The sequence below is a fragment of the Balearica regulorum genome, chromosome 1 (assembly GCF_011004875.1).
Source record: "Balearica regulorum gibbericeps isolate bBalReg1 chromosome 1, bBalReg1.pri, whole genome shotgun sequence".
NCBI classification, from domain to species: Eukaryota; Metazoa; Chordata; class Aves; order Gruiformes; family Gruidae; genus Balearica; species Balearica regulorum.
In genome coordinates, this window is record NC_046184.1 from 71,753,255 (window position 1) to 71,778,017 (window position 24,763).

The following is a 24,763-nucleotide window of genomic DNA, read 5'->3' on the forward strand; positions in this document are numbered from 1 at the left end:
AAACTTTTTTTTCATTAAAGTTGTTCCAGCTTGTATGAAATAATTAATTAATCGTTGATCCAGTGATAATGGCAGTAACAACTGAATTCCTGTCCTTCCTGTATTAGTATTCTACATGGCAGGCTCATTGGGACAGAGACTGCAGCCCAGGACTCCACTCCTCTCACCTTTAACCACTCAGCTAAAGGATTATCCTCACCTTCAGCCCCTCTGAGTATACCTATTTAATCACTGCATGAAAAATCAAATACTGCTACAGGTGAGCGGCAAGCATTCTTCCCCAGTGCAATCTACAGCTGAGTTGGTAGGCTGCTGCTGGGGAAAGGAAGGAAGCGATGATATACATTTGAATCTTTTCAAGAGAAAATGCAGAGGAGGGTGGCAGTGGCACAACTTTGTCCCACTCTCTATCAAAGACAAAAAAAAAAAAAAAAAAAAAAAAAAAGATGTAAGCACTGCTCAGCTTTTGGAAGCAACATGCCCTCAGTTGACACCTCAGGGATATGAATCCTAGGGAAGGAGGGACAGTCCTGTAGTGCAGATTAAAGCAATCGGGGCTGCAAAGAGTAAGATTTAAACCCTAATTTGCTCTTTAGCATGGTTTAGACAGTTCTTTCCTAAGAATTCTAGACTGCTATGACTCCCGCTGTAAGACACATTCCCCTTTCACTATTTAGGGAGCTTAGGGACCTAAAGCAAAACTATGGTTCCAGATCTGGAATTCAGACGTCTCAATGTTAAGCATTGCAATAAAGTTTGAAATGATCTGTCAGTTCATCTCTTAGAAGAATTTTATTTATGCCTTTGGGTATATTGATGGCATCTTATATTTTTTTTTTACATTGTCTTAAGTGGAGATTGGGGCGATTTGTTTGGCACTGTTTATAGTTTTTGTACCTACACTTATTAGCTAGTATTTTTAATTACTCCACTCAACTTCCCTGTAGAATCTGCATGCTCTTTTCAAAAATATGAATCCCTATTTGTGACCAAAATTAATCATACAGCCACATTAGAGACACATTTATATATGAATTTATAAATGAAAATTTATAAAATTAAAAAAAGCCCAAACTGACATTTTTTGCAAGCATATGCAAGCTTCAGTGTCTGCTATTTAAATTTGTCTCAGACATCATGAGTTGGTGGGTGTTTTTTTCATTATCCTGAAATATACAAAGAAAAGGAAAGTAAAAGGTGATCAGTGTAAAAATTTATGTTGGAGAAAAGTAAGTGTGCTTTAAGAGTAATGTCTTTCTTTGTTCTTGTGTTACTCCTCAACCTCAGCTAGGAATCACAAACACCTTTATGACTTCAGAACCTGGAAAAAAAAAGCCATTCAAAATCCTGTTAAGCTTAATAAAAAAAGCACAGTGCCCATTACCAGCTCCAGTGTTTTGCCTTCACATCTTCATTCACTAATAAAAAAGTTGGTTGTTTGTTTTGTCAGAAATAGCTTTGGAAATTCAATATAGTAAACAGTCATTTTACATAAGCTTTTCTCCTTGGCCTACTAACTTCTGTGTCTGTTCTTTATGTGCAAGCTATTAATCACGTAAGATTCCATAAGCTATACTGGTACAATAAAAGAAACACTACCAAGAAAAATAACATAAATATTTTGCTTAGTTTATATTCTGTGTTCTCCACTCTGAAAAGTTGCAGATAGATTATGTGAGGGGTTTGTTTGTTTTGTTTCAATTTGGCTTGTATTATGTTTCGAGCTTGTATTATGTTTCAATTTAGCTTGTATTACGCACTAAGGAGAAAGTGCACAAAACTTGTCTTTATAGTAGTTCTGACTAATCTCTCTCCTCTTCTTGATAAAAGCCTGGAAAGTTGTAGATTTTTTTGAGCTGTTATAGGTGGGTCACTTAAAAATATTACCTTTACTCAGGCTCAGCAGTGGTAAAGTGTATTGACCAAGGAATTCATTTGCAACCAGAGATATCTCATCCTTCACACAGAAGCGTATCAATGCCAGTTCTGGAACTTGGATGGTAAATGAGAATGTTTCATTCCATCTAGGGCTCAAAGCTAATGAAAAGAGAAAATCCACAGTATCAAAATACCATTTCATTTATTCTGCTTAATATCTGAATTATTGTATCTGCTATTACTACTCTGAACTTGTAGAGATTCCTACTTTTTCCCTAGATTTCTGTCCCCATTTAAATAAATGATGAGACTCCCACTGACTGCAGTGATATATATGTAACATCTTTTGTGTAGATTATGGAGTTAAAACTGTCAGAGGGAAGTTCTCAGAATGAAGCAAACATAGAGAGCTTGGGACTTGCCTACAGTATCCTTCTAAGGATTTGTCATGTATTTGCTACATAATACTGTAAATCAAAAGCCTCTCTTCTAGAGAGTGAAATGGGACAGCAATGCCAGATTAAGAACTTCTGCTCAACTTAAAATTTCCTATAGCCATACAAGTTTCATATTTTTGCCAGTGTTTCTCCTTTCATAGTGTTGGAAATGAGGCAGAAGCTAAATAAATTAAGGTAGTAAAGCGATCACTTGACTAAAAATCTAAAAAGAGGATATGGAAGAGGAGGGGGGGTGCTTTGTCTTGAGCAATATTCATACAGAGAGAAAAGGCATTCAGGGGCCGATTTAAAACAGTCATCTACAAAAAGGAAAAATGAAATATAGAAGACAGAGGCACAGAAGAAGGGAGATCATAGGGAACCTTTAGTCTGAGACATCAAGAACATCTATGTGATAAAGGTGAGAAAGTGCTTGAAGATAACTACAAAGAGTGCACACTTCACCTGTCAAGCAATTAAGGCACTAGTCCTACTAGAAACTTCGTATGAGCTAAGTGATGAAGTCACAGAAATTTCTTCAGAAAAAATGCCTTTAAATTTACAATTACTGTACTGGTTTGGACTGGGACAGGGTTAATTTTCTTCATATCAGCTGGTATGGTGCTATGTTTCAGATTGGAAATGGCTAAACGTCTGCCTGCCGATGGGAATTGGTGAATGAATTCTTTATTTTGCTTTGCTTGCACATGCAGCTTTTGCATTATCTATTAAACTGTCTTGATCTCAACCCAAGAGTTTTCTCAGCCATCCCACTGGGGGAGACTGAGCAAGCGGCTGTGTGGGGCTGAGCCGCTGTCCAGGATGAGCCCACAATAGCGAGTAAAGACAATGCGCTCCATTTTCCTTCAGGTGAATGCTACTAACTAAGAGAGTTTGTGCTTCCTTAACCTACTAGTCTATAAAAGTGGCCCATAGCATGAATTTCTGCTACAGATTTTGTGCCAGAAGATCCTAGTCTAGAGAGAAATAATTGCAGTCTTTGTAAGTACACAACAGCTTCTTGGCATGGAAAAATAGTAATTCCTTACAAAATATTATTGTGCTTTGTTCACAGAGAATAAGACTGATACTCACCATTGCTTTTTATAACACTAGATTTTTTTTTTGTTTGATCTTCTGGCACACCATAAATTTCTATCTGCACTAAAGGGTCAGCTTTGTTAGTCTTCGACAGGTTACTGGGTGGTAACTGATGACCACTGATGAGCTGCAAAATTAAAGTTGTAATATAATGTATTGAAATGACTGTAAGAATGAACGTTATATAGTAGCCATATAGTAGACATCATAGTAGCAAAAACTGTTCCCTAAGAAACTACTATAAGAAGCATTTACCAGCCATAAACTGTTAGAAAAATACATATTAAATGTAATGAAATTAAGAATATGGTACTTCCCATTTAATTTAATTCTTGGCTAATTTCATAGAACCATAGAATCATAGAGTAGTTTGGGTTGGAAGGGACCTTCAAAGGTCAGCTAGTCCAACCACCCCCTGCAATGAGCAGGAACATCTTCAACTAGATCAGGTTGCTCAGAGCCCCGTCCAACCTGACTTTGAATGTTTCCAGGGATGGGGCAGCTACCACCTCTCAGGGCAAACTGTTCCAGTGTCTCACCACCCTCATTGTAAAAAAGAAAAAAAAAAAAAAAATCTGATATCATGCTTTAAACAATAATTTTCAGATTTAAGCTTTTTTATTGAATACCCATAAAAATATATATTTGGTTACCATGCAAAATAGTAATGTTGAAGGAATCAGTCACATGATTTTTGCATTTTCTGAGATCAAGCTCCTAAATTCCTATTAAAGCTGTGTCTAGTGAACCAGCACGAACATCCACAGTGACATCAGCTTTGCGTTACAGGGTATGTAGCAGAGTGTCTCACTTGCTTTCTTTGTCTTTCATAGTAACAAAACAATGAGTTGTTTTCTGCACATTATGACCCAAAGCCATAAATCCAATCAATTTTTGAGACCCAAGATGAAGCAGACATACAGACAGACTAGTAAATAACATGGTAGGGTCAGAAGTTTCCAGATGAAATATCTTGAATATTTGTAGTTCTGCTTCAAAGGCTATATGCTTCTTGTTGAGAAAGGTAACCATCAGGTTAAGAAGAGTATTGAATTCAGTAAAATTGGGCCCTGTGTGATTTTTGTGTTCCCTTGTGTTCTTCTCTTCATTCATTCATTCATTCATTCAGAGTCAGTCAGAGAGATTTGACCTCTACATACTTTGTACCTTTGCCCTCTGTTAAGTAATTTCTCCATTCATTAAGTTACTAACTCTTCTTTAGCAGAAACTGCTTTTCCTTTGACTCCTGCCCCTGACTCTTTTTGTCTTCAACCACCATCCCCTGACTCTATGAAAGGGGCTGTCTGCACCTTGCAGTCCCGCAGCTGGTGGGACTTTGTAGCTTTGTATCCTGCACTACCCAGCCTGTTGTCTCAGTCTAGAAAGCTGCCTTTCTCTTTTCCAACTTCTGCTATATCAGACATTTCCTTCCCCTTTGATGGTTTTGTCTGTATCCTGCATTACAGTTGGGGATTTTTCCTCATCTTAATTAACTCCAGCTTTATACAAATAAGGGCTAAAATAACTGATGTATATGCATGGGTGCTTGAAACCATCCAGTAAAGCCTATTCATAATTGGTATGCTCACTGTTAGGACACTAAAATGTTCTTGATTAGGTGCATGCATTATGTGAGTATTTTATAATTGTTATTAGCTAATGTTTTATCTCCACTATTTCTCTGAAAGAAACAAAATAGCAATTATACAATAATTTTATGCTAATCAAATAGCGTTTATGCAAGTAGTGTACTGTGTAATCAGAAATAGAACTTTTTCATCGGAGAAGGTAGTTTTCTAACTACTGAACAATTACAAAACATCTACTTGACCTCAAAAGAAGGGTTTTTCTAACCCATTAGTTTTAAATGACATGTATTTCTAATATTTTTAAGAATAAAATCAGATATTTGAATTTGGGAGAAGTAGAAATAATTCAAAAGCTTATTGATTCATTCCCCTTTTTACACTTATTTATATCATTTTAGGATGATAAATAGTCTTTCATGTATGCATAGGAAGATAATGAAACATAAAAGAAGCATAAAGCCTCCTATCATATGTTTAAACATTTCCATTTGTCACTTAGCATTATAACAGCACATGTGGTATTACTAATACTTAAAGAAAATAACACCAAAAGTGCGCATTCTATTTCTGAGTTTTCAAAGTCCCTTTGTCAGCTACACTTGTGACACAATGCAAGGTATATTTCTGTTTCTGTACACAACATTGTGAAAAATCATGTATTTTTACAAACTCTTATAACTTCTGAACTCTACATATTTTTAGCACACTTAAGTGAACTACAGATGGAAAACCATCCAAGCAGCAGTAGATATTATATGAGAGTTTTAACATGTTATTAATAAACAATATTAAACTTCCCAACAACCAGGAATGGGGATAAAATGAGAAACCAATAATAGATAGCCAATAGTTCTGAACTACACAATATTTGTTTTCACATTTTATGGGGGGAAAAAAAAACCCAAAACCAAAACATACCAAAAATTAACTAAGCTTACCCTTATTGACAGAGATATTGGTTTACTGTATCTCCCCACATTGTGTGGGGTAAATGTTGAATTGCGATTTCTCAAGAATTCTGGTTTCAGAATATAGCCACAACGACCATTGTCTAGGAATTTTCCATTTTGCAATTCCATTGGTACTCCCGGTGTCTGGAAGTTTAAGGCCACTATAAAAATAAATAAATATTGATTTTAGTGAATTAAAGTTGATATTTTATAAAACAACTCTCTCACAATAGTAGTAAAAACAAAAGCAAAAGAGACTAAAATATGTGTATCTTTCAACTCATATGTAAGATCCTGTTATTTCTCTTAAATTTAGCAGTATTCAATAATGAATGATTCACATGCAAAAGTGCACTATTTAGAACTGTACCATGTTTTAAGCATTGCCCTATAGATCTTTTTTACACTGCAGCATGTTGTGCATTTTCCCTTTTCTTTCTAAATTAGACCTTGGAGAATATGAAATGAGATCTCTTTTTTCTCCATAAGGACTGAATTCACATACTAGTTTCTCTACAGCGGCAAGACTCTGCGCCCTGAACCTGCTTACAAAGTTCTGGTGCAGAAGGCAAAAAAATAGGATTGTAACTAACCTTAGTTATGGTGTAGAATTCATCACAAAAGCATGTCACCCAGAAGATCAAGAAGCTTTAGTTTAGAGTTAGAATGTTCAGTGTGAATACATATAAGTTTATAGAAGCAGCAGCAATTTTAAAAGTGTTCTTAAATTTATGTGAGCAAACTCTCTTCATGCTTAATCCTCCAATACTGGTGGTTATTGTCAGTATACACCTGACAGATTTTCCTTTCCCTGGCAGCTCAAAACACTTTTGGTTTGCTGCAGCAGCAATAATAAAATAACACACTTCTCATCAACAGGATATTGTAATTCATGAGATAAAGTCAACATTGAAATAGACCTGTTTAATGAAATTTTCCCCTATTCCGCTACATTGGAGCTTCCTGTCACATTCAAAATAGAAAATGCACAAGTCAAATCAGTGAAATGATAACATGACATGTCTTAAATAGAAAATGATAAAAAGTCATTTACTTGATGGCTTGGCAGGGAAAAAAAATGAAGATGTTAAGCAGTACAAGTGACTCATAATAATTCAGGAAGAGGACCTTATTACATGTTCCTATGAGATGATACAAATGTATTGAATGAGCATTTGGCAGAATTCAGAAATCCTTATCTTATGTGGAAAATGCAAGCAATTTGGATCTGTTTCATTGCAAAAATTATTTGTTTCTTCACTACTTTCATGGCCCTTTCAAAAAAATTCTGTAGTAAATGACACAAATAGGAACAGATCTGCAGAGTGAAGCAGGTACTATAGACCTAATGTTTACACTATGCATGTTTTCGGTGGTGTTACTTCCGAAGAGCTCTAGCCTGGTCCCATGACCTCAATATCAATTAATGGCTCTAATACATCAAGTGCTCCCAGAGTGCATCCTCTATTTCATCTGAAAGGAATCCCATCTGTGCTAGGTAAGATTGCTCTACAAGATGAACCAACACGCAATAAGTACGAACATTTGGGAACCTTGCCTAAAAAAAGCCCCAGACAAACAAAAACCCAAAACCACCACCAACAAAATACAACATGCACTCCTGCTTTAAACTAAATGCTAATGTAGACGCAGGCATAGATTCTGTGGCAATATGCAAAGGAGCTTTAAGCTTATTTTACCTTTGACAACAGAAATTAAACTTCAAAATGTTCATATTGCCCATTGCATATCATTGCCTGGTTTTGAGAGGGTAAGTATTCTTTTGGCATAGTTTTGGAAGTGGTTCACAACTTGTTTTTTATGACTCAACACATCATCCAGAAACAGACCCAAAAGTGGTGCTCTGTCACCCTTGATGTATCTTAATGCGTTGTTTCAAACCTGCAATGAATGCTACAGAGCTGCAACCCTGAGTCCCTTTGAAGCCGAGGCCCTGGCAGGATCTACAGATAACCCAAGATCCCTCAGCACATAGGTGATTCCTAGGCTGTAGCTTCAGAATAAGTGGTTTAAAAAGTGTAACTGAAATTAGGCAAATTGAACAGCCATAGCTTCAAATAGCATCTTCCACATGATGAAACAAATTACATGATTGCACATAATGAGAATGTTGCTAAATTTGCCAGGCTTCATAGGCTACTAAGCAGGAAAATCTGATTTAACAACAGAAACAAGCAAAGGAGAATACTTTACATTTTATCATATTAGGAAAATTACTTTTGCAACACAAGTGAAGGGCAACGTTATTATGGGTTGATATCTTCAAACATCAACACTATATTTTTACTTAATTTAATTTTATCTTAGAATAAGTTAAAAACACACTGAACAGTAGTTTTAATTTACCTACTGATTTCCCGGTGTTGCAAGTTGTAACTCGATTAAGGTAAGTGAATGTGAAATTTTGTATTATATTCTCTGAGATGCATACCTCTACTACAACTGTTTGCAAGGTTCATAGCTGTTTGGAGCATCCTGGGACAATGCTTTATGGTGTACTGTTCATGCACAATTTTTCTTTTTAATCAGATGCAGTTATAACCTTTACACTTCTTGAGAAATGGCAAAGTTCATAAATTAAAACCTGTTTTCCATTGCCTACCAGTGTGGTCTTAGCAACATCTTTCTCCAAGGAAGACTGAATTTCTACCCAATATTTCATCTTAATTTTGCTGAATTCAAGAACAGAACTGTCAATAACATGCTTTGTACTGCCGTTTTATGAAACAGTAGAAATTTAATGCATGTATGAACAGAGCTTTAAAGTGCTGGTTTCTTTTGGAAAGAAGCCCAAATATGCTTACTATGAAACCATCTGAACAGCACATAATTTTAATGTATGTTTTTCATGGGAAAGTACAGGCACTTGAAGTTTAGCACTGTGTAAGTTAAACTTTGTCCACAATCTTTCCATTAAGCCCCAAAACCCCTTTAATATTAGCATCAAAATCAAAACAGCAGAGCAAAACATGGGCTTGGATGACAACCTGAGCAAAGGAATTCCTCAGTATTATTCACGCATCTGAAACAGAATCAAGTCTTCCCAGAACCATGAGGCTGAATCTTCTTCAGATCAAAGGATTTAATATTCATCTTCTTGCAAAGGACCAAAGCTGCCATGGCTGTCCCTGTTGGCCCCATGTGTAAAGAACTTCATATAGCAAATGCAAGTTAGGAAATAGCCTGCCTCCAAAAACGATGAAACAATCCATAATGCACAGAGGAATACAAAGAGTATATTTCATCCTAAACTTCTGTATCACAAGCAGTTAACTGAAGTCAGTCCCACAGCTAATTGCAGAACTAACCACAATCTAAGAATTCAAATACAACACCTTCCATAAGCACTACCATTCAAGACATAATTGGTTTTTAGACAGAAAGTAAAAGCTTTTGAAAACGAAGGTGAGCATCGGGGTTCTTAGATTTCTAAGTGACTATGATTTGAAGGCAGTTGCGGAAAACTGCATATCTTTCATCTGTGATGCTGCCTCCCAATTAATGTTTCTATTGGGACTTTTTAAATTGTCATTTTTACATTTTATTCTTTGCTTCCTGGTTCTGTTAGCTATATTATGATCCGAAGGTTTAATATATTTTCTACATTTAAAAGGGACGATTTTAAAAGGGATAAGCACACATTTGTCACTGATTTTTCTTAAAATGAGTTACTTAATTGCATTTTATACCATTTAAAATCCATCTCAAAATGTCTAAATTTTATGCAACCTCCAAATATCATACATAAAAAGCACTCAGTGCCAATATTCCCATCTCCATGATTTATTTCACTCTTTTGCATCTAAAGGGATATAGTAGATCACACTTCCAATCCTTTGATCAGTCTCATTGCTATCCTCTCAGCTCTTTCCAATTGTCTATGCCCTTAAAATGGGCCACTCACAATGATTGCAAAGCATCTTCTGTGCCTTAGATATCCACCATTGGAACTGAATTCCACATAGACTGGGAAACGCTATGAAAACTGGACCATATCCTAATGATCTGACATATTTTGTCATTGGCTATGAAATGATCTATGTGATTGGATTTGAAGACACTGCATTCATTCCACGTTAGCACTCCCAGCTAGGCATTGACTGTCTATCCTTTCTTCTCCCATGCAGGTCACAGCTGTACACAATCCACCACTGCCCGAAGTTACAGAAATAATTTCAGAAGTCCTTATGTGACTGGGTAGTCCACATTACTTTTTTCAAGGTGATGTAGGTGGCTTTTAAAAAATTTCCTCCACAGCCTGAATAAAGGGCATGCTGAGTATGAGTTGACTCAAAATGTGGTTGCAAAGGGAGGATATTCAGTCATGAGATTACATTGAAACCAAGTGAAGACATCTGAAGGAACGATAAACTGTAACCATGTGACATACAAGGAAGCAAGCATTCATTTAAACAGGAGCAGCATACCCAGCAGTAGGGTCTCTTATCAGTAGTAAACAAATTCTATCAAACTGGAATACGATAATACCTTTATCACCTGAATGATAAATATAACACTAATTTCTAACCCCTATGCAAACATTTACTATCACAATATCATCAAGTACAAATAGTATTTCCCTTTTAATATATTGAAAATATTGTTCAATCTAATAAGCAGTCTGATGGAGTCTGCATTAGAGAAATGTAGTGCATACTATAGTACCCTGTAGACCCTTCTCACTAACAGCAGATCTAAGGAAGACAGCATGCTCTATCACCAAGTGGTCAGAACATCTGGAAAAATGGTGGCACACAGTGGGTTTGAAACATCTTTTTCATCTGGGTCTATCAGAGAAATTAGAAAGAATTCCAGCATAATTAAGACACCGCCAAATTACAGCAGGCTCCTCAGGCTGCTCTGAGTCTGAGCATTACTCGCTATTCTGGTCCTGTCTTGACATGTCACTCTGATCCCCACTGCCATATCTGGGTACTTATAAATTCAGGCTTGTGGACATACTGTCCAAAGTCTTTTCAGTGTCCTCAGCATCCCCTTTGCCTTGGACTTTATGAGTTTTTTTAAATCTTTATGCAGTTTTAGCCCTCTTGCCAAGCCAGCGAATAGGTGAGGTCCCACCCAAACTTTATGAACAAGGAGTTACGCCTACCAGAAAAAACCAAACCAAACCAAACCAAAACAAACATATAGAATGGTTGGTTTCCTGACAACACACAGCAGACTTCACTGGTTAGTATAAATTTTGGCATACAAACCATCTCTCATCTCTTTTTTCTGACAAAAAAATTTGGTCAAATTGTATGTATTTTTTTCCTCTCCTTACAGAATAAAATGGCGCTTTAGCTATTCAGACTCCAAATTTTATTAAGCTTAATTATAATTTCTGGCTTTGCTTATCACTGACACATTTTTAAATGGATGTTATTATTCTACAGAAACTTAATTTATGAATGACTTACAGCATAAGGTATTCTGCTCTAGTAAGAACGACTACTCTTCAGACAACTGAGTAACATGCATAACTGTCTGACACATCATGCCAGCATATGCAGTCAGCCTGTCCTTATTGTCTTGGGGCCAATTCAATACTGTTGCTCTAAAGACACTGTCATTATGTTCATAATTGCTGACATTGTTCCTATGTAATTACAAGTAGCTCTACTCGAAAAAATATGTCAGGTGATTAAAAATCATCCATTGTCCAAGTATATCTGCAACGGGTTTCAATTAGGGATCCTCTCTTGTGAGGTTCTCATGGGAAAAGTACCTAAAGCATTTGTGATAAACTATCAAATCCAAAATCTAAATTGATTTTTGCTATTTAATCACTGTGTCAGTCTGAAAGTTACACTGCAGTGTAAGTCTGAGAATCTTTTGGTTGTCATTTCACTTATTTCACATCTGAAAGAGATACTTTTCCAAAGTAATGTTCAAAATTTGTTTGCCTTGTGCTTCTTGGCAGAACAGTATGTATTATCAGCTCTCCTTTCCTGTTTTAGTCTGGGTCTCTAACGCAGGGTTTAAGAACAAGGTCAGCAATGAGTTCAGAGACAATTGTGTCCCTGCAATTTTTTCTGTCATTCTTTTAAATTAACTAGATTTCAGATAAATTATTTAATATTCTATTAGTTGCCTGCAATTGTGGATTTAGTGAAGATAGCTGGGAAAAGTTCCAGTATCTATTATGCACACCAAAAAAGCCCAAAACCTGCCTAAAAAAGAAGCAGGCTACAGAGTAACCCAAGAGCTTTTTCATAAACCCAGCATTTAGAGACCTTCCTGCAAGAGAAACATGAAACCTTTATTCAAAACACCTCCTGGCCCTTGAAGCTGTTCCAAATGAAAGGTGAGTGTATCTAGGTAGCTTCATATATCAGGGTGATACTGTCCTACCTAACTTGTAGATGTCTGCACATGAGTTAGCTGCCCCACTACAGCTAGAGAGCATCTAGTCAATGAAATTTAAGGGACAATCTAACAAAAAATTGATCCATAGCATGAGATGAATCATACCCCTGGAGTCTGCAATTCTAATGTTTTTTCCTATGGAGCTGGGGACTTCTGGGAGCAAACAGTAATAGGTGGAGTAACATTTTTCTGGGGTTCCATAAATCATGATGGTCATGTGGCCTATCATCTCAGCTGTGGATTGGATTTTTTTCCAACTACATGACTTCGTTAATAATAAACACGCTTCTTTGCTTGGCATCTTAGTGTTATCTTTCTACCACACACTATTCAAGAATATTTAGTAAGATTTATGCCAGTTGTGCAAGATGATGTTCACTTCCTAAACATGAATTTTTGGACTGTTAAAACCATACTAGGAAGAAAGTAATAATATAGGTATTGACACACAACACCCCCTGCCCCTTTCTGCAAGCCAGCCGCTGATCTATGATGACTAGTCCTGTTCTTGAAATCTCAATTGAGGTGGAGGAGGCAACTAAGTGATGCTTTTCTATGCCTTCTCATTTCATTCTTCCAAGGCATTTCTTGGCTTGAGAGCTAGCAGGAAATCTTTCCTGCCTTTCTTACAGCGCATTCTCCATGAGTCAGTTGTGGGATAAAACCCCAGCAAGCCCAAACAAAGAATGAGCTTCCAGACTGGAAGAATACCTGTACAGAACAGCCTGGGTGTGTTTTTGCCATGAGGTGTATGATGTGTCAGATTCATCCCCTGCCTTAGAGCAGAAGTGTTTTAGTTTGGGACAAAATCTGGAGCCCATTTTGGAAAGATAGTGAAGCACTGTTTAATGGCTGGAGACTATTAGGCTTTTAGATGCAGAATGAACATAGATGAAATGCTGTGATGTATCAGTCTTTTCCATGTCACAGGCCATGTTAAGAGTTAAGTCATCTGTAAGGTTTTAAGGATCACAATGCTAACTGCATTATCATATCTAACTCCAATAATATACACTGAAAAGAGCTTAGATGTATTCTAATAACCTAACCAGACATAAAAATAAAAACACTAAAGCATGTCACTTCACAAATTTCACTAGAAATCCAAGCAACAATGAATCAAAGCTACAATGTAATGAATTCTGTGATTCTGTGAATATTCTCAGTTTGTTTAAGATGTTGCATTAGCTGTTGAGAAAAGCCATGTCATAGAAAATGCTTGCTTTATGCTGTTGCTGTGTTGTAAAAAAATGTCCAGTAAAAATAATATCCCAGAGTATAAAACTAATTAAATCTAAAAAAAAGTGGTATTCCACTATCTTTTAATAGAAAAGCCTGTGTTTTTCCTTAAATTCAATTTCCTTATTTCACAAATTCCTTTACTAAATTTCACACTCCATCACATATTCTAAAATGTATATTGTTCAGTAAGATTGCAAGAATATCTAAACTTCCCATGATGAAACATAATCTGTTTATTTAGGAAAAAAAAAATCAGTCCCTGTTGTCTCTAGTTTTGCTATTTGTCCAGTGAAAAAGAAAAATACAGTTTCACAGAAAAGATACAACATCTGAAAATACCAAAGTAAATCACTGATCCTGTGCTCTCTGTTTGCTTTATAAGGCTTTCCAAAGTCTGCCTCTTTAACTTTTCACTCACTCAGAACCCAAGTAAGGTCAGATTGACAGTCACTTTAAGTTGCACAGGTGAGGCATACTAAGATCTAAATAAGTGTGCTGCTTTTCCACAGGTAGCTTCAGAGCTTAAAATCAGAACTAGTTAGATAACTCTTTATCATTCATCTGTTTATGCATTATTTTTTGTCATATTATTGCACACAAGATTTTGCCACAAAACAGATGGGACAAAATTGCCAAACTGCATTTTGATCTCATGGGCCAAAACAAAACCTACAATAAGGAAAAATCCATCATACAAGTAGTGGAACCTTCACAATAGCATATAAATTTTTATGAGTGCTCCAGAAAACATGTGCTCTAAATAGCCTCTTCTAAAACAAAATCCTGTATCTAGTTTCTCATATAACTTACGACATGTTTTGGTCATTCCTGTAGATTGTTTTGATACATGGCCAATGTTTTCTATTGCATGCAAATGACATGTTCAAAAGGATATTTAAGTCTTTCTATTTTTATTTTCACTGAGGTTTTCTTTTGGTTTGTTTTTTTGCCGTTTTTCTCAGCCAATATAATACAATTGATATCTGTTGATTTAAATAACTGTCCTGAATTTTCTTTCTCTGCATAAATCTTTACTTTCCATTTTATTTACTAAATAAAAAGGAAATATGTATACGCCAAACCAGTTCTTTCCAGTGCTACACTGCAGTTGTATGCAGGAGGCATACTAATTTTCCCAGACTATAAAAAGTTATTGTAGGTATTTTTCTCCATAAGACCTCTTTGTTCACAAAACCTATCCTGTTCTTATGAGCCTCAATTTTCAGAGAATGGACACTGAGTACACAGTGATATCCAAAAGCAATTTTGTGGAAACTCTGTACTTTTTACTGTCATTTTTAACTTGCCTTCCTCTGGAAATTTGGTTTACACAATTACATATTTCTTGTCCTCAGCCCCAACAAATCTTCAGCCTGTTGGACTATTTCATCCTGCTTTAGCCAAGTGCCAAGCTGCTCTGAGCTAATATGTTCCAACCAATTTAGAGAAAAATGCTGGCAAGGTACAGAAGAGAGCACTGGTTTGGGCCTGTCACTCAGGCAAGTGAAGGAATAACTTAAATCTCACTATTTACATGATGCGGCGGCCTGCAGACAGTATTATATGTAGGTTTGAACAAAATCTACTTTCTTTGCCCAGTCAGAAAAATTATGGATGTTAGAGGAACTTAAAGGTAAGTGAGAAGGGTAAGCTAGTAGGTGTGGGGAGGGTTGGAGGAGCTGAGGAAAGGGAATAGGTGACATAGCAGAAATCTGAGAGTCCCGTGAATAGTTTTAGAAAAACAGTAGAAGCGATCTGGAGGGATTTCTTCTGTGCATGGGATGCAGAGTGCAATGGTAGGGAGAGAGGGAAGGTATGTGGCTATACGGACACAGGATAGACACAAAAATTAAAAAATCTGTGTTAAATCAGTGGAAGGACATCAGCAGAAGATTCACTGAGTGGAGCTGTGGGAGTCATATTTCTGCCAAACAGTTATCTAAAACAGATTAGGGAATCAAGAATAGATCTGACATGGCTGGGAAATAATATATGTGGAGAATTGCTTATAATCAGCCTATTCCCACGAGAAAAATGTTTCTTTAAATGAAGATGCAAATAATGTGACCAAGAGAGCTGATCTAACCATTTCCTGCATATTTTTAATTCTTCCAGGAAGGGGCCCAAAGCCCCTATACAGCAAAAATCATATGTTTTGTATACTAATGTTTAGAATGACCTTTCATTAAAGTACACTCTGAGTGAACAGTTAGTGTAGTCATTTTGAAAGACTTCAGTCATGTTTGAGATCTAACAAATGGATGTTCTTTGCAGAGATCAGTGTGGAGATTTACAGGCTAGAAAGAAAACTAGTACACTGCAGTATGATAAGCCTGAGAGATTCAATTTTAAACTAAGGACCACTGGCTAGCGCTTCTTCTAAGCATTAAACAAACTTACTAGTTTTTAATAGCAACGTAGATAGTATACAGAGAGTGCACCATCCCAGATAAATAATCCAGCAATAGCAAGACATCAGGCTAATTGAGGATCAACCACAAGGACAGAATATAATCAAACCAATTTCAAATGGTATGGTAACAGTGAGATACTTCCAGCAACAGCCTAGCCCAAGTCCATATCAGCACTATAAATAAACATTGTGACACAGACACAAATAAGATTTATACTAACTACTAATTTTTTACTCCTATTGTAGCTGCAAAACTATACCTCAATACAACAGTCAGGATGAGAAGCAGAATTTGTAATAATGAGAGAATTATGGGGCATCTGAGTACATTTCAGTTCTTCCACTGAATGGCCAAATTCACACAGTCTCCCTAGTCATTGTTTCCCACATGACCTCAATGGTGTGGCACTGACTGCAAGGCGTAGCTTGGGCCGGGGACAGCAAATGGTCAGAAATTTAGGTTTGGGGCTGTCCTCCACTGCTTGCAGTCAGGGCCACAGATGTGGGAACAGCAATCTCTCAATGAAAGCTGAAACATGAGACAGTTCTGTAACTATAGGAGAGTAGCTGAGGATACATTAGGGGCTTAAACAATAAATAATACTTAAGAACATGATTGATTGGAAAGAGCACACTGTTAAAAACTTTTCTGAGAAGGTAACTTGAAACAGAAGATATTCTGGGAGCTGAGAAAGGAAACAAGTGAAAAAGGATGCCTGGAGCGAGGGTGCACATAAACTCCAGGGCCCTAGAGGCGAAGTGAAATCTGTGCCCGTCTCTGTATGAGTGTGTATTGGAATATAACAAGGTGAGACTATACCTTTCACCTCTCAAAACTGGGAGCCTACGGCAAACTGCCCTGCTCACCCCACGGTCTCCCTCAGGTGGCCTTGGTATAGAATCAGAATAAAAGACAGAATATATATGTGGATGCAAAAAATATTGTTCTCCACTTTACCTAAGGCTGAAGAAGGTATAGCAGACTGACGTAGAAAAATATTCTGTAACTGAGAATCTTTTAAACTGAAGAACAAAAAAGATGAAGGCAAGATTGCCTCTAAAGCCATTAAAAAAGGGAAAGTGCTTACAGGCGAGACATTTTTCAAAGCCTGCTGAGTAGAAAAGTCATGCTTATTTTTAACAATTTCAAATTAAAAACTAACTTGAAGAGAAATAGGGAACTAATATGCTTTGTACTGGAAATTTAAATGCGAAACTCACTTTGCATCTGTACAGTCACTGAAGGCTGACCAGGAGCATATGAGTGCTTCTTTGCAGTAGCATATCATAGTCTGGGAATTCTTGGCACCAATATTAATAGTTGTGCCCACATCTCCTGCTTCTGTGCCACTCCAGTCAGTTGCACAAAAACACTGAAAAGCCCCAGATCCTCCAGATGGGGCTTCCATTGCTGTGTAAAATTCCTAAATCACACATATTTATCTTTCCATCACCACTTCTAATTCAATGCTATAGGGCAACCTTTGGAAAAAGCAAGTGCAATTGCATTCCAACAGTTCCCACCTTTAGCTAAACAGGCAGCTACTTCTATTCCCTTGCCAACTACAAAGTAGCTATAAAAAGTGCTAGCCCTCAGCTGAAAAAGGTGGGGTTTTTTTTCCAGAACAAAAAGAGAGAAAAATAATAAAAGAGAGAAAAGAGGAAAAAAGGAAAAAATAAAAGAAGAAGCTACCATTCCCATTTTCTCTTATAAATGTGCTCTATTTATACCTTAGCCACAGATGACAAATAAGCATGAAGGTCATGGAATTTGATTAATATAGCATGCAAAATAATTTAATCTATTCTCATTTTCTTGAAAGTTATATTGCAATCTCTTTTTTTTTCGGCAGTACAATGCTTAATGCATAGCACACTCACTTTTACCTCAAAACCTAAGGTAACATAGTTAACATAATAATCTCAGCCCAAAGAGACAGGCAGTAAAATATAAATTATCATTTAGACTCTCCTTGCAAACACCCACAGATAAATATCATAGAATTATTAATAAAAAAGGAGATAATATATGAAGAAAAAAAAAAATTCTGTTCTAGCAGTTGAAAGTTGTTTATATATGTGCTTTTGCTACATTATTTCATAAGATAAAATCATGCTTTGTTTAGTCTTAGGGCTCAACAGGAGTAATACAAAATGAGGTTCAAAACTTTAAAATGTTTTATTGTTCTTACTAGTGTTTTTCTTATTGTCCAATAAAAAAAAAAAAAAGGGTAGTTTAAAGGGATTAATGAATTATAATAAATTGGAATATTTGAGATAAGATATAGCTATTTATCAGAACCTGATATTTATAATTACTCAGAAGTAAATAGATGAAAATAATATTCCCCTTAGTTATTCTGTAGCAGAATTCCTGATTTCCAGGATGTAAAATTACTAGGATATGTAGACTGATGAAGATGGTTAGATAACACAAAATTAAAGGGATGCCACTGAGAGAAAATATGTAACTTACATAACAGAAAAAGTGCTCTAGGAAGGAAAACCTCTCGTATCTCTATAGTCTCTGCAAAGCCTGGAATGCAACAGTCTCTGCAAACGTACATACCCATTTGACACCCCACATTCCAGAACTCTTGAGGATTATAATTTGAAGAGTTCGTTCTTGTTCCTTTGGGGTAGATTCTGGTAATGAATCTTGAAGTATGTGAAACAAACTGTTTAGCTGAAAAACAGAATGACAAAACCTTGGTAAGTAAAACTTTATTAATAAAGAGATCCTATTTGAATAAATAAGAATAAAAATATAATAATCTGATCCAGCAATTTTCTTTTTTTACACAATCTGTATATCATATCAGTGTATTTATATTTTAGGACATTTCTATGCATGTTAAAATTAGTATATGGGCCACTGAGATATAGGTGAAATCCTATTTTAAAACCTTAAAATGTGATAGTATTTTGTGTATATTTGAATGTGATAGTATTTCTGTCTATAGTGCAGACTTTTGTTAAAGGTTCAATAATCAAGAATCATTCCTTCACAGAAATATTCTGTTTCTTCACCTCTTTGTTAGGTAAAAATACGATTTTTGTACTAAAGCCCACTGTGTTGTCATGGAAAATTGGAAAGACACAAAACAGGAAATTGATCAAAAAGCCCACTCATTCTTTTATAGTTCAATAGGAGAAAAATCATCCCAAGATGATCTTGGCTTGATTGCTGTTTTGAGGTTTAAATAAATGACTGAATAATCTCAAGTGAGAACAACGCATTTCTAAAAAACACTTAATTGGTTCCTTTATAATCTTCAGAAGATGTTAACTATTCAAGTGAGTTGATTTTCTTACTCCTAGCAGTGTTCCCTCCCACAAAGGCATAAAATAAACAGATGTGGAAAACTTCAAATCACTTCTACCTACACTATTCCTGTTTGGTAATTACACAGAAAGCTTTACATTCCCAGGATCATCACTCTGATCCTTTCCATCCTTCCCCTGACACCCCACCCCCTTTTTTTTAAATAGAACTAGATTACTAGAGGGACCAGAGAGGACTCTGTCTATGGACAGCTGGCAAAAGCCTACTTGTTTTGATGCCATTCGGCACCATTCACCTAACCAACCATTGAATCATCTCCACAACGTGGTGGATGGCAGCTGGGCTGGCCCTGAATGAATGGGCCTGTGGCAGACTTCATTCTCATGGTCAGTTATCTCTGTTCTTAATGCTCCCTTAAGGCTGTTGGCAGGCAGCTGGTTAAAACAGCAGGGGCTGCACTGTATCAGCTGCCCCAAATGGAGATGCTCCAACACAGAATGAGTTTTGAATAAACTCAGCTTTGCTGGTATGAAAGGTCTGGTCCAATGGAGCAAGCTGCCTGCTATGGAATTTATTTATTCTGCTAATGCAGATTCTCTTATCTGCAGTTATCAGCAAAGCCAGAGTACTGCAGGACCAACTCGAGTGAGTACTACAAACTGTACATGGGTGTGTGTGTGAAATCTATTCTACACATTTTCAAGTATTGACTGTAACTTCTAAATTATTTGATGCAGAAAACAATGACTAAAAACATATTCATACATTTTGTATACTATGTTAATATTTGTTCTTATAAAACTACATGAAATTAAAACAAAGCTGAGTTTCAATTTTCCTCACAAAAACAACTGAAATATAAAAATGCAGTACAAATGACATTTCTAGAACAATGTTATAAAACAACCAAATTAAACTGGACAGCATGTGTTTCATAAAATTTTAACCCTTCCAATGCATAAGCAGTGAACCATAGCAGCACTGTAATTTTTATCTGATTAAATCAAAAGAAATTACCTGAATGTTTTACAAGTTTTTGTGCTCGAACCTCTCCAATTGAATTATTTTCATAGCACTTCTGATTAGCTAGGGAATGCGCAAAGCTCACAAATTTCTCAGATTTGGTATAAATCACAAGGTCTGACAATGCAATGGCAATTTTTATCTTCTTCATCTAATAACAAAATATAAAATAATGGAAAAATAAAAAATCACAATAACACATATTTCATTATTATTATTAACAATTCAGAAGAAACTATCATTTCAGATGCATCAAGCATGGGAAAATGTCTCACAATTAATGAATATTTGAGCTTAAGATATGACTTTTGATAGCGAGAGGTCTTCCAGTTAGAGACAATTAAGGTTATTGTCTCTATGTTCATTACAGTAATTGTAGGGTGAATGGAGAGAAGTTTCCAACACTTCCTAGCACAGTGTTCTCTTGGACAGCTTCATCATTTCCCTGCATCTGAGTCTGGTATGCAAAATAACATAATTTCTCATGACTCTTAACATTACTCATTTAAAATACATGTCCAACTTTATATTCCTAAAGTACTAGAAAAGGTATACTGGTAGGAGTACTTGGAGGGAAGGGAAAAAAAAAAAAAAAAGCAGAAGAGCAGCAGAATCTATACATCAATAGCACAAACTTAACCACAAAATGTATAATAAATAACAGGAGAATATTTTACCATGCCAAGCAAATCAATCAAGCAAATCCTGCAAGCGTTGCTCTGAAGTTAGAAAAACTCTGTTCTTCTTAATTAAGATGGAAAGTTCTTTGAACAAGGTCTTTGTTTAGTCTTGTTCCATTACCAAAGCAAGCAAAAGCAAAGGTTGCTGTACATTGAAGCAACTGAAATTTTACCAGGGTCTTATCTTTTATACTGAGGTACTATGTGATCTCTGCATTTTACTTAGCATGAACTTGTGAGCTAATCAGTGGTAGTAGCCAGCAAAGAGCTGATGGTACTAATAATGTTTACATTCCATTAAAGCTTCTGCATGCAAATTCTCTTCTGACAAAATAATAGGGATTGCCTGCTCATGGCTCTTAAACTACTCAAAGTTCAAGTGCATTAATTATTCTGGGGCTATGTCACATGAGGAGCCATAGGAGTGTAACTGGCACAGAATTCCTGAATAATACAGCTCTCCGGATGTGGAAGGCAGTGAGGCAGCCAAAGCCAACAGCATCACTAGGGTATCTTGGGTGCGGATTTCAATGCTCTCCCACCCTACCATAGAGCAATAGAGTGGGACCTCAGAATAAATACTCTCACTCCAATAGAGTGGGAGCCCAGAAACCATTTTCTCTTGTGCCTGTGAAACATGATCAGACATCTGTTGATTAAGATGTGGTATATTTTCTGGTCTGTAATATGATGTCACTAACATATGTGACCCTATTATCTGGAAATTTGGCCTTCCCTGTTCAAAGAGAACTCCATCCTTCCTCAGAATTTTTCCTTAATATCTCTCTATATTAGATGGAAAAAAAAAGAAGCAAAGATCTTGACCTTCAAATCACTTAGAGAAAAGAAACACAGAGAAAGAGACACTGCCTTTCAGCAAAAGCACTGAGCCCTGAGGAGCATTGCCAGTCTATCCGCATTCAGATAATCAGAGCATGATGTGCAAAGTGACTGGATACTGGGTGCTTCCTGCCGGCCGAAAAAACTTGAACAAAGCAGTTTTAACCCTGATGGAGCAACAGATTTCCATGACAGAGAATTACTGTTTGGTTAAAAAAATGAGTAAGTTCAATTCAACTATTAAAAAGAAGATTACATCCAATTTTTACACTCTCTTTCAGAAATAATATTTAATGTTAAGTCTCTACATGATAAATGTAAAAATACCTTTTCTATTATAAGTGCTTAGAAATGTTTTAGTGCAACCAGAACTCTACACCTAATGTCATGCATAAATCCAGAATGGAAGAAAATAAGGGAATGGGAACTCTTCAAAATTTCCTTCATAGACTGGTAGGCTGAGGGAAGAAATAGTTAACTCTGTCCTTCATCATCAGGAACTGCTATGAGTGTTTTCTACGCATAGCTCCAGGAGGGTCTTGAGACCAACAAAGCAGTTGGGCAACTTTATCTTAGATCTATTGTAGACCTGGGACAAGCACAAGACCTGGAAGTGAAAAATGCAGGGGGAGTTTAGGATGGGAGCACAGGGAAGTTTGCTTTTCAGTTGGATACTAAAATATGCTCCAGTTTGGAGTGTCTTGTAAGAATCAGGAAAACTCTGAAACCTTGAGTTAAAAAGTATTATTTCAAAATATATTACCTCTAAGTAACTTTAAAGCCTATCTTTTAAGTTTAGTCCCTATCTTAAGCTAATATATTACTTCTTTAAAAAAAAAAAAAAAAAAAAAAAAAAAAAAAGTTGGCATACATCTATGTGTTTTCTAAATTGAATTGAGACAAAAGTTACCTTTGCCTTTTTTCGAGGTGGAGATGAAGGTTTCTGGTCACTTTTTCTCTTTGAGGAATCACTCTTTGGGTACAGAGGGGCTTTTGCATCAGTCTCATCTTCATCAGACATATTTTCGAAGTCAGAAATTTCCTCTGTCTCACCATGCCTGTCAAGATGTCTCCTGAGCATACCTTCCTCAATTGTTCCAACTTTTTTATTTTTTATCAGAATTTTGAATTTTAATGCCTGTAAAAAAGAGAATAAACAGTAGTGACTAGAATTATGTAAGGACTAATTGTAGGTTTTCGTATCTACGTATTGTTTAACCCATGTTCAAAGCTGTTTGTTAGGTATAATGAAGGTAACACAATGAAGTGAAGATAGATGTTGGTGAGGCAGAAGTCAAAAGCAACTAAAACAAACAGAATCTGGGGATCAAAGTACACATCAGAATGTGAATATCTAACCCCATGACAGGAATAAAGGCTCTCCACCATACAGATCCACAGATGTTGAAAGTGTGAGCAAGACTAAGGTAGGAAGTTAAGTAAGTGTCAGAGGTTATGGCCAGGTAAGACAGAGGAGGTATATTTTTTTACTATGTATGAATCCATTTTTATATATGGACTTGTAGACATGTATCTGATATTAATTTGATTTTTTTTTAATCATTGCAGCTGCTGGAAATTTGTTACCCCATTTGATTAGTCCATTTGTACACATCTGTCTAGCATATCACATGAAAACTTTTGTCATTATATCATTAGATAGTGGATCCTTATGCTGATCTTACTTGGCCAGGGAAATTATCAGTTTGGTAATTGGTTGCTTGAGCAATTTCTTTCTTTTTAAGTGAGCATGTTTACAATTCCATAATAAAGAATGTAGGAAAAAAAATTGCACTAGTGAAAAGAAAGGTTATACTGCTGGGAAGGTTACAGAAAGAAGGAACAAATACTTACATATTAAATAAAAGATAACTAAAACATTGTGGTTTAAGATATCCATTAAGTAAATATGAAAAGCATGGATGATAGAAACATATATAAAAACCCAAAGCTTTATAATAGAAACTAAAGCCATAGACAAAGAAATAGACATTCCATTTATTTACATTGCAATCTCTGTTGCTGGTAATCCCCTTATTGCTTCAGATCTTGTATAAGTAGTTTGTAAGTGTGCCAGTGGAATGAGATATCCCATGCTTAATATCTGTCAATGCCATGCTAGTGTAAGATTTGATTAGTGTCTCTGCACTGGTGAATCAGAATAAGGATGCACTTTAACATTTCCTTCATTTCTTATTGATGCACTCATTTTTTCTCTGTGATAATTTTAGAAGAGCTTTAATATGAGTAATGCTACTCATATTTTAAAGAGTTCTGAATTTTCCTTTGCATATTCATATTTCCCAATATTTAAAAGCAATTCTATCCACTTTTGGTCTTGTATTTTTTTATTCATAGGTAAGATTTAATTTTACAAATTAAAAAAAAAAAACCCAAACAACAAACTGTTATACAAGGGAAGGAAAAATTTTTTATGGATGTATTACTGTCTCATATATGTAAACTTGCTTTAAGTAAAAAAAGACCATAGTCTCTGACATGATCTAAAAATGGGCCATGATGTTTTGAGTCAGATATAGTTTCTAAAATTCTGTTTATGAACTGTTAGCAAAGATATAAATATACTGAGGTAGAACAGCTACGTTTCTTTTTCTTTTCTTTTTTTTCTTTCTTATAAAGATAACATTTTAAAATCACAGCTCTCTTTTCAAAAACAGTTACAGAAAATACTCTAGCAAGAAGAAATTTTGCTATTTTTTGGCCAGAAGAAGAATCCAATAATAGTTAACCTAAATCACTGAAAGTGAACCATGAACTGAAAAAGACATACGATGGATTTTAAGGCTAGGCTTGAAACAGATCTTCAAAAAAACTTATGACAAATGTATGGTTAAAAAATCAGTGACTATGTGAAATTTGAGTTCTTTAACTGGTAATCAGCAGCGCTAAACATGCAGCATCTTTTTTTACAAA

General features: G+C 35.9%; 1 protein-coding gene across 1 annotated transcript in view; it reads right to left on the bottom strand.

Annotated features, from left to right (window-relative positions):
- The window catches only part of PLCZ1 (phospholipase C zeta 1), a 53,619-nt gene that overhangs the window by 1,233 nt on the left and 27,623 nt on the right, over window positions 1–24,763 (bottom strand). The window contains exons 7-12 of the mRNA XM_075757917.1: window positions 22,740–22,967; window positions 20,304–20,460; window positions 18,570–18,686; window positions 5,944–6,116; window positions 3,411–3,543; window positions 1,888–2,037 (exon numbers count right to left, since the gene is read on the bottom strand). Coding sequence (XP_075614032.1) covers window positions 1,888–2,037; window positions 3,411–3,543; window positions 5,944–6,116; window positions 18,570–18,686; window positions 20,304–20,460; window positions 22,740–22,967 — 958 coding nt within the window. The remainder of the gene's footprint in view (window positions 1–1,887; window positions 2,038–3,410; window positions 3,544–5,943; window positions 6,117–18,569; window positions 18,687–20,303; window positions 20,461–22,739; window positions 22,968–24,763) is intronic.